Source organism: Thunnus thynnus, chromosome 4, assembly GCF_963924715.1.
Source record: "Thunnus thynnus chromosome 4, fThuThy2.1, whole genome shotgun sequence".
NCBI lineage: Eukaryota > Metazoa > Chordata > Actinopteri > Scombriformes > Scombridae > Thunnus > Thunnus thynnus.
In genome coordinates this window covers 25,924,450-25,936,023 of record NC_089520.1, presented here as the reverse complement: position 1 = coordinate 25,936,023, position 11,574 = coordinate 25,924,450, and the positions used below count along the sequence as shown (strand labels likewise).

At 41.1% G+C, this 11,574-nt stretch overlaps 1 protein-coding gene across 1 annotated transcript; it reads right to left on the bottom strand.

The window, feature by feature from the left end:
* Nucleotides 1-6,251: 6,251 nt before the first annotated feature.
* Nucleotides 6,252-10,995, bottom strand: LOC137181862 (protein unc-119 homolog B-like). Its single transcript, XM_067587935.1, has 5 exons — nucleotides 10,571-10,995; nucleotides 9,421-9,534; nucleotides 9,107-9,206; nucleotides 8,694-8,866; nucleotides 6,252-7,676 (listed from the first exon to the last, which is right to left on the bottom strand). The coding sequence occupies exons 1-5, from the start codon at nucleotides 10,803-10,805 to the stop codon at nucleotides 7,564-7,566; spliced, it is 735 nt and encodes a 244-aa protein (XP_067444036.1). The 5' UTR covers nucleotides 10,806-10,995; the 3' UTR covers nucleotides 6,252-7,563.
* Between the last annotated feature and the right edge of the window lie 579 nt (nucleotides 10,996-11,574).

Genomic DNA, 11,574 nt, shown 5'->3' with positions numbered 1-11,574 from the left:
GAAAGAGGTCACAGAAATGAATGTTATGTTACATTATGTGTCCCATATGATATTGCAATACTGATGTTAAACGTGATGTAATGCTTATGATCTTATATGATGCAATGTGATTTGGTATTATGTGATGTAATGTAATGTGTTCTTGTATTATTTATTATATGTGATACATTGTAATGTGATATTATATGATGTCACGTGATGGGATTTGACCTTCCATGATGTAATGTGATGTGATTCTCCATGTATTCTCCATCGAAATCAAATTTTAACCTAAACTGTTTTTTTCATCACTTCCTGGTCTCATTCTCATCACACCCCAACAAAACCTCATGCAACCAGCCTTTTTTAGGGCCTCCCTATCCATCAGTCACTCCTGCCTGGTCAAAAACTCATACAACCTTCAGCCCACCTGTGCCTACTGCCCAGCTCTCATCCTAATCCATCACATCAAAAAACAGCTGCGATCAGTCCTCTACATCCAGTTCTTACCCAGTTATATTTCAACTCCATCTAACCTTACTCCAGGCTTTACCAACCCTCATCTAAACCTGGTCTTACCCACTCTAACCCCCTCTCTCGCCCCCATGTGACAGGCAGTACTAACCAGCTAAGTGGCAGATTAGCAGCATTACCTCTAAATTCTAAATCAGCCACTCTCTCGGCCGAGGCAAGCCCTGTCAGCTGAGCAGTTTCGTCACGTACCTCAGCTGCTCTGACAAAAGTGAAACAAGTGAAGTGCTCTTATGTGAAATGCACTTGCTTAACTCATCAGATTGTGGCCTTATTTGATATGCAGAAAAACCAAAAGTTCACAGCATGCACATAATGCAAGCAAAACTATTTCTTAAACCAGTGAGATCATGTAGGTTTTTGGGGCTTTTCTGGGCCAGATAAAATGTAATCTGTGTTGCTGTAATGATATTACAGTAGCAGAAAATGTCCCTGCACATCAAACAATCATTTGTCGGCGCACGTGTAGCAAGTTAGAACTGGGGCCGAATCAGAAATGAGCCCAAAAACGATCACATTCACCGTGCACCTGCCTAAAACTTTTTTGCAAATGATGAGTTAACATTCCCAGCACCACATGATGATCCGTGCATGTGCTGGTGTGCGCTCCGAGACGGGCCGCAGGGTGTTTGTGTGTATGGCAGTGGGGGAAGTCAGTGAGGAGAGGCAGATCAGGGGGAGGGTGTGACTGTGGCCTGGTGGACCATAGCGAGAGAACAGTATGTAGGACAGGGCCTTGCACTAGCTAACCTATCCTGGCTAGAGCCGCGGTTGGGCGTGCTGAATTTCTGCATGCATGATCAATGGCACTGAATAAAAAAGAGTGAGAAAGACAGCGGCGTGGGGGAGGGGAAGGAACAAGTTAGAGCGATGTTAAAATATATAATAAAGCAGGAACACTCGGCTTTACTTCTATTTAGAATATTAAAGTGAGTAACTTTTTTTGTAAGTGATTATTAATTCAAGCACAACAAATACATGAGATTTTGAGGAATTTCTTGTTTTTAAAACTTTGGCTAACTTGTTTCAAGGGCTCAGTTTTTCAGCTTTTTAAGTCTGGTGAGGTATGCATGAAAGCAAAATTTACATTGTTTTGTGTGTGGGGGTGTAAAAGGTTTTCACTATGCTCATGTTGCACTTTTTATTTCTGCCTTTTCTCTATCCCATCTCCCTCCCTCGGTTGTCACTCCGCCACCTTGAAACACTGCAATAGTTTGTCCAAACCAGGCCTTCAACCCTTTTGTTTCCTTGACCACAGCTGACCCAGAGTGGGAATCCATTGTCTGTGAGCGACCTTTGACCTGCCAGGGCCTGGGACCTGCTCTCCACCACCCTCGAGGCAGTTTGAAAGAGAGCTGAGGAGGAGACTCAAGAGAAAAGAGTTAGAAAGCCAACTTCTGATCACTTGTAAAGCTAGTAGCTGTATGCTTCAGCAGCAGCTTCATAGGCTATCATTTGCATGTAATGCAAAATGTAAACAGGCAACAAGTAGTTCCAGTAAGACCTCGTTGAATTAAATGCAGGCAATGGATAATGAAAAAGGATACAAATGGAATGTTTGTTGTCGGATAAAAGACAAACAGAACAAGCAAAAGAGTCTTTTAAGGCGGAAGCCAGGAGGCCATTTTAAAGCACTCCATTTGCTGTGGGTGTTTTTTCCACCTGGCAGGTGGCAAGCCAAAGAAATCATTACATGAGAGAGGAGAGGGGAGGAAACAAGCACACCTGTGGTTTGAGCCAGGAGCCCCACCTCCGTTCTCCGATCACAATCCCTCCATCCCCCAGGGGAAGGTGTGGCAAAGGGAGAGAGACAAAGGGAGGAGAGAAAGGGAGAGGAAGGAAGAGATTGTGGGGGAGATTTACCGGCCTCTTCAACAGTTGACTGAGGGCTGAGTTAACCTTTTATTAATCGTGCGCACACAAAACAAGCTGGACTGATGGTGCTTGAAGGCTCCAAGAGGCTTCCAAAGTCGTCTGCGAGCACAAACAGACCACAACCTATTTACCCTGATGACACAGGACTATTTCTGTCTGTCTGTCGGCTGTATGAGTGTAAGCAGCAGCAGAGATCTACGCTCTAATACCACACAGTCAGCACACACACACATACACAACATAGAAGTGACACAAAGGCTTCTGGTTACAAATCAGCAGAGACCTAACACTTAAAGACAGATTGTCAATACTGCACTTGCCACCATGGAAATTGGTATGGGAATCACAGTTTGTTAAAGGACTCTCTATCCATCACTGTTCTACTGAGTGCATTATAAACTCCAAGATAACTAATTATCATATCTGCAAAGCTTTTATTGGCATGGCATTAAATTACAGCATCCGTGAGATTGACTTAGAAATGACACTAAGTTAAAAAAGGAACACTTTGATGTACACTTTTTAGAGCGTACTTTCTTGGTTGACACCAAAAATGTAGTAGTAGTAGTAGTAGTAGTAGTAAAGATGAATGAGCCTTTATGAACTTAAAAGGATATTCATATTTTTATTTTTATGCACCATCCTTCATGTTTGCAACTTAAAGTCCGCCCTGGCCTGTTTCAGGGATGAGATGATATCACTATGCATTAACTGGAAATGACATCATGACACATGCAGATGGAGTCACGACCATCTTGGAGTCCACCGTCGTGTGCCGACCTAAGAGAAAGGATTGTGCAGTGACTCATCGTCTCTTTATCGGAAGATGTGCTGTGGGTAATGTAGTGTTAACACACAATGGATTTCACACCAGAGCCTTGGAGCAGGACGAGAGAGAAAAAAAAGAGAAAGAGGAGAGGATGAGGTGTATATGTAAGAGAGACAGGGGCAGAGAGAGTGGATGAATGGTGATTTTTTCTTTTTAGGGGAGGGGGGTGGTCTAAGAGTTCTGTTGGTGGCAAGAAATCCATACCGCCTCCCTACCTTACAGACACACACACACACACACACACGAACAAGTGGAGTTGCGTCCCTGTATCTCTTTTAATCCTTTTTCCACTCCCCCCTCCATTTCTTTTCACAGGACCTATCAACGCCATTCCTAGCTGCTATTTATAGGAGACCACTGTCCCCCCTGTCCCCATGGCTCAGTGTAGATGTGTGTGTGTGTATGTGTGCGTGTGTGTGTGTGTGTGTGTGTGTGCGTGTGTGTGTGTGTGTGTGTTTCAGGGGAACCTCAATAAACCAGTGCTTCTCACTCCTAATCTCAATGTTGTCTGATTCTCTGAACAGGATATATGGGAGAGCCAGTTACAAAGATAGGTGTGTGTGTGTGTGTGTATGTGTCTATAGTGGGAGGGGTGAATGAGGTTGATTTATCCCACCTGTCCGATTGTTTCCGGTGCGTGCGTGTCGATCCACAACCAACTGCTGAAAATGTATTCCACGAAGGCTTGGGAAAACAAATCATCCCTGGAAAGTTGGAAAGTGTGTGCGTGTGTGTGTGTATTTACTGTTGTGGACACTAATTATATACTTACATACAGTATATTTTGAGATTCATATCATACCAACACGTGGTTCAGAACAGTAGAGCTGCTTTACGTGTGTGCTGCAGTGTGCAGGCCCGACAGCCTGATGAAAGGCTGTGATTATTGATTTATGAGCTCACAGTAATATTGCATCCTGCTTTGTGGTCTAATCAACAGCTGACATATTAGGTCTTCACGTCATACTTTTTCATTTGTTGTTTGAAGGTTTTGATGGTGAATTGTGAGATTATCAAACCATATCTCTATTGATATGTAGGAAAATACACATAATAAACATAACAGACTTCTCCAAAGACAAATGGCTAGTGTAACTAAACTGCACCTTGTAATTAATGTGTTTATAAAGTTAATTTTTACCATTAAAGCTGCACTAATCAATATTTCTGTATTACAGTAACAATGGATCAAATAACTATGTGTACTGTGAAAGCAGCAGTTCATAGTGATAAACTCACAGAGAATTATCTCCAGACTTTGCAGTTCCCCTCAGCTCTACAAGAGCGCTTTAGCTTCTTTTAGCTTATTGTTTTGGTTTTACAAAACTTTAACTTTGGTTGAGTCTCACTGCTCTCATCAGCATCATTGTATACTATCTGCCCAGGACCAAATGGCGGACAAAGTTAGCGGATAGCTGGTGAACATAGTGTAGCATGTGGCAGTTAAGGAACCAGATATTTTTCTCTGGAGTTGTTGGAGAACAAAACGGAGCTAAAAAGAGACTGAATACTGGACTTACATTCGTTGGGTGGCTACAAACATAACTCAGAATGAATACTAATGTTGCTCCATATGTCCTGGATGTGTAAATAGGCAACTGACACATATGCTAACACATTTGCCACATCTTTATAAGGTGATAATATGTCAGTGTTGTGTTTACAGATGAATTCTGCTGTCCCCAAGTGACCCCAAATGCTTTATTACTCTGAAGAAATTTAATTATATCAAACATATTACTGCTTTCTGTTTGCATAGCCTCACAAAAACAAAGATTCCAGATAATAAATTTAGGATTTTTACCAATTTGATTGATAGGGACTCCAACAGATCTTATAATTGGCTATTCATCTCATAGCCCCAATCTGATGTAACCATGCAAAGTTTTACATTGATTTTTCAGTAATTAAATCAACTTGAATCTTAGCTTTACTAAGGTTGTACTCAAGGAACAGACAAAGGTGATAATTAATAATATTTGACAAATACTTTATACAGCTGTATGTGTCAGTGAGAACACCAAGTTGCATGTGGAGACAGAACAGACACAGAAGTTTAATAGAAGGGATTTAGTTGGAGAAATGATGAAAAGGAAAGAAAGGTGCGTGAAGACAAGAGTGAAAGAATAAACTGAATGGGGAAAGGGAAATTGACAAGCAGAAGGTGTGTGTATTCTTATATACTTCAGTGTATGTTTGTGTGTGTGTGTGGGTACAGTATGTGTGTGCAGCTGTGCAGTGACAGAGTGAAGGGAGGAGAGAGCAGAGGGGGTCCATTGTGGATCTTTGTGTGGCTCAGATTGTCCTCTTCTCTGGGAAAGTGGAAACTCAACACTTCTCTCCAGAGGTCTGGTTACCAGGTGAGAGAGGAGGAAAGAAAAGGGGAAAAACAGAGCGAGGGAGGGAGAACTGCATAGGTGTGGAGAGAGAGAAACAGAAAAGAGAGGCAAAAGAAAAGAGCATGAGATTTTGGGCATGAGAGCTGGAAAGAGAGATGGAAACTGAAAGGGGCTGAGAGATCAAGAGATGAACACGGAGATAGGAAGAAACAGCCTGAGAAAGAATAAACAGAGAGAGACTCAGATTTGGTTTAAATCCCACAAGACTCCAAAAATGGATGATCAAAGTGTAACAATCCCGAACAAATTTCAAAATGCATTGCGTGTTAACTTAGCTCATCACATGTGGCCTGTAGATAAAGTAATGATGTGGAATTAAAATGATTTTATCACTGTTGTGTCCCCTCTGTATTGAAACCATAGAATATAAAGGGATCAGACCATGACCCCATCTGAAGCAATTCAACAGCAGATAGCAGATAAGAAAGTCAACATGTCCCATAATAATTCTAAAAACTGCTGCTGTGATCTCTGTTTTTTAACAGTCAAACATGAAACTAAACTGAAACCAGTGGCACACATTTAAAACTATAATATAACCCCTCCTGGTGGCCACTTCTGGGACTTCTTGTCCTCGCACCAAAATCAACTGAACTCTTCCCATGATCACAAATGAAATAAGCATCACACTCACACTCTTATATCTCAAAATGTACATTTATTTGATTATTTCACTTTTTACAAACTATATTTATATATATATATATTATTTATTTTTACAAACACCACCTTTAACCTTGAACACCAAAGTTTACAAAGTACAAAGAGAGATGGAGGATGTACACTATCTAGCTAGAAGAAAGACCACTCAATTTCCAGACAAAGTCCAACTTGATTCTTTTAAGACGTGCTTGATGATGGAATGATTTTTAAAAAACGGCTAATTCATCTAAGATGGGGAAGGAGAAGATTTTACTTTAAAATAAGTAGGCCCAACCTTCTCCTTGGACCAAGACTTCACACTTGTTTTTCATTTCATCACTTTTCTGTACATATCATCACATGCATTATGATATCAGATCATATCAGCTCCTCTCAGAACTAATGAGTATTTCATACTTGCAATTTCCTTTTTTGACAGTTCATTATATGAGTTTATCATCTTTTGTTTGGTTGCAGTTAAAGGTTACAATTCACTGTTACCTCATCTATTTCCAGTTTCCAGTCAGAAAAAACATAAAAATAATGATGCTAATCTCAGAAACGTTTGATCAAACTCTTATACAGTACTCTTGTTGGTGTGTCTGTGTGCGTATGAAAGCGAGAGAGGAGAGGGAGGTGGGGAGGGGATCGCAAGAGTGACCATGTGTGTTTGACAGGAGTGTTTTTGTGGATGGTTTCTCTCTTTCTCCCCCGATATTGTCTGGAGTGGATTGTGGAGGCGGTAGCTCTGAGAACAGCTGCTTCTGACAAACACTGCGTAAACACTATGTGTGTCACTTGGGGATTGAGTGTGTGGGTATATGTGTGTCCGTGCGTGTGTAGAGGGGGTGGTAGGACACTTTTAAAATTGCTAAGAGGAGACTAACCGTCTATCTAACAACCATTTGCTCTGTTTGAGACACATCACATGGCCACTAGAGTGATGTGTCCCCTCTTGGTTTCAAATAGATCTGTCCATAATTAAAACAGATAAATTAACCAATTTTTAACCTCTTTCCAACAGAGGCTTCCTGTTTATTTGTATTTCAGAGCAAAGACTGATATTGACCTCCTGCAATATCAAATACATCTCCTGAAAATGATAGCAATGAATGGCAATTCATCTTTATAAACATATGAGGCAACTCAACTCTGTCTTTAGCTGTTTGTGCATGTATCTGTGTGTGAACTGTACGTATGTTCAGCCATGTGCATGCATGTGTGTATATGTATATCTATAAATGTGAGTACGCGTGTGTGTGCATGCACATGTTTATGTGTGTGTGTTTGCATGCTAACAGGCAGATATCATTGTCCTCCGTTATAAGCATAGTCTGCCTTGTTGTGCATGACCAGTCTGTTCTCCACGAAATAGAAGCTGTCTGAACGGGTCTCATAAGGACACTCCACCATCTGACGGACTGAAAAACAGACATGTGCATGTCAGTAATCCCGACAAACCCAACAACAGACATATCCATGCAATTAGGACCAACTGTATAAAACCTAAAATGATTGTGTTAGTATTACTGATTGAGCACCTGAAATATTCAGATGCTTAGTTAGCTCTGTAGCTCAGTGGGAAAGCCTGTGAGTTTTAGATCTTTGATAAACACTGGAGCCACAAGCGCTAACCCGTGATACAAATGTCTCTCCATAATCACAATGATGATATCATTGACATGTCATGATAAAACCAGTTGTGCTACTGTAGGCAGGCATTTAATAAAATACATAGAGCGATCTCAAATATTTATGAGAACATACTTGTAATCACATAACATGAGTGGTTTTATATGAACTTTTTATGTGACAGCATGAAAGGACAGCTTCAGAAGTCTGTCTTAATACGATTATGTACATTTAAAGAGGTATTAGTGAATGTAATCATCCCTCTTTGTGTTTAGTGTGCTGCAGCAGAAGTATATTTTTCAGGTAGTGACATGTAGGTTTGTTGTTGGGACGAAACACCAGCAATCAACCTACACCGTCTGCCAGGGGGGAGATAGCATAACACAGATAGAATTTGATTTGGATAAGTCAGACTGACAGAGAATCATATTATGTTTGGCTGAACTTTAGGATGCATTTTTGCACAGAAGGGAGGAGAAGAGGAACGATTGCAGCAACTAATAACTCTTTCAACATAAATATGGCATGTGGGTGTTGTATTACGATAGACTTGAAAAAATATGAACCTTTAGTAGAAAATCACCTTCTGTCATAACTATGCACATTTACCACAGCAAGGTGCTTAAAAATCTAATAAGATTGTCAACATCATCTGTTTGGTATTTGGGCTTTGGTATTTCTTCTCCTAGATATTTAACATTTTGAAAAGGTGACACAATCTCTTTCACGCTACAGTGACCAAATCATATTCATGGCATTTTTAGGTCTCACCCATAATGGTTATGGGTTTGGAAAAGCAGACTCACCCAAGCTCTCAGACAGCTGAGGGAACTCATAGATGTGCTCACAAGTATTGCGGCTGTTCGGGATACAGAAGCCAAAGTCAAAGTCGAAGCTCTTCAGCAGGTGATCACGGAAATAGTGCCTCTCGATCATGCGGAAGTTGTTTAGAGGCCGGTTTCCAACGGTGAATTCCACCCTGATTGGATAACATGGAGAAAAGGGAGACGTTGCAACCATTGTCTGTATATACAGTCAATGGTTGCGACAGTAGGTCTGCTCTTGAGTAATGACAAAGTTAATACAGTCCTACTGCACAGGTACACACCATCAGTGAGTGTGTGTTAGCTGACAGAAGACAATGATGTGATTGTTTTCATTGTTTGACAGGTGAGTGTGTTTGTCTTAGTTATGTGTTGGTGACGTGCGAGTCACTCACGTAGCTCCCACAGTCCTCAGTCGCAGGAAGGCTGGGGTGAACTGGTAGCGTACAAATCGGCCCGCGCTGACATCTCCTTCTCTGTTCTCCTCATCTTCCTCTGAGACCCACAACATTGGAGCAAAAACATTTTATATCACTTATACTGAGGACTATTTCTCATCACAACGGCCAGCGCTGGATGTTTCTGAACCTGGTAAACTTCATTTTTAAGCCCTCGAGAGCCAGATCCTTCACAGTCAAAAGATACACATTGATAACAGAGCATACAACACATGCAGAGAAAGCACAAGGAGTGAGCTAAGACACAGTACCTGTGTGTGGTGGCTTGGCAATCTCAAACAGGACAGTGCCAGTCTCCAGGTCTCTGATCTTAAAGCGCACAAAGTCAATGTTATAAATATTGTCCTCGGGTTTACAGAGGTACCCTGCAACAACGACAGACAGATGACAGGAGTTATAAACATTTAAATGATTTCCAGGTCATGGTGATTAATGTTTGCATTGTTAAAGCTCATGCTGTTCTGTTGTGACGTGCACAAAGATAACATGCAAAACAGTGTGATGACAGAATTTTGCTTGTACACAAACATGCAGTTTTGCTTAGATACACATATGCACAAGATACAATAAAACAGACTTAAATGATCACTGGCTTTTGTGTATTTAATTGCAGCAGTCATACAGCAAAAAGAAACATATGAGGCCAATTTACTGTGATGCCCCTGCTGTATTTTGAAAGACAGCAATTGAAATTTGACAATTGAAAATGATGAATTCACGATTTAACAATGTCACAGACTGAAAATTAGATAAGAAAGAAATAAAGTGCTCAATTTATTATCAACAACTTGTCATTTCCTGTCACATATTTTATATCACCTCCAGCTGTAACTGTAGGCTTCACCACTGATGAATTTACTCTTTTTTGTGTGTAAATTCATCAGTCCAGGTTGTGATGTCACAGCAGTGCTAAATCAGGTCATTTACATACGACATTATTGAATAATTTCCCAGTGATTCAATGTGAAGTTATTAGGATCATAGTAAAATATAAAGTGACACCACAGAGAAGCTTTGTCTCTCAAACGCCTCCTATTGTTAAATTCCGGGTTAAGCTGCTTAAAATAGAAACGTTTTTTTCCATGAGTGGCGGATGACGTCCAACATTTTTGTGACGTCAGACATGTATTCTCTCACATAGCTAATTATACTATTGCTTTGTTTATCTTGTTTTGATTTCAAATAACAGCCATGTAAGCCTGAATACCTAGACGTAATTTCCTCTAATTGCATGTATTGTAATATTTATTTTGTTAATGTATCCTGTAGACTGACTCGGTTACATTATGTTCACATTCTCAATTCACCACTGGCAGTAAAATGAGCGTCAGTGAGTCCATTCAGGCTGTAAAAAGCGACTGTGTCAGCCAACAACAAGAGGCACTAGAGAGGGAGCCAAACCTCGCGTAGCCACCCGCAGTCCTAGCACATCCTCCGGCGTGATATGACCACTCTGTGTCCGCAGGTCCTCCTCCGTGACGGGCCTGCTTTCCACCTGGCTCCTCCGGGACTTGAGCCTCTTCAGAACACCTCCGCCGGGCTTGCGGTCCCGCGGAGGAGCCGCAGTACCGTGCCCGCCGCCGGAGACATTTTCAGCAACAGGCGCTGCGTCGCTGCGGGCTTTGGCTCCGCTCATCTTTGACTCTCCTCGGCTCCCCTCTGTTTGGAGAAATATCTTCTGTTTTCTTCTCTGGTAGTAAATGCGAGAAGAAGAAGAAGAAGAAGATGGCGTCGTAGATGTCGAATGTCGAAAGAAGTGTCGGTGAACGGTCAAGCGCTTGTTTTTGTAAGCACATGCTGTACAGTTGCCATGACAACTCGTCCGGTGAGCCAGAGGAGGGTGTGAAGAGGGTCCCCGGGACGACCACCAGGGGGCGATAGACATAGTTCAGATCACTAAGCCCAGCTACTGAAATATGTCCTATTTAATAATGATGATAACAACAACAGCAACAACAACAACAATAATAATAACAATAAAAATAAAAATAAAAAGAAGAAGAGTATTGTTGTTATGTCAAGTTCCCAACGAAGGGGTCGGGCCCCCTCTAAAGTGTCACACGATTAAACTTGTGGTTGACATGATTTTCTGATCTTTTCCCTCATTTTATTTATTTTTTTATTTTATTATTTGTGTGTGTGTGTGTGTGTGTGTGTGTGTGTGTGAAATATTTGGCATCCTCTATCATTGACCAAGTATTTAAATGAAATTATCTGAGAAGTTGAATGAGGAAATCACTTTATTTGAACTTTACAACTCAGACATCTGAAATGTGACAAAAGGGGCCACAACTACTAGTCACTTTTGTCAGAAGTTAAGCGCCAAAAAGGCTGGGAACCTACACATTTTATTAGTGTAAACCTACAGGCCTTTGTGTTTTCATGCAAATCATAATCTGAGAAGT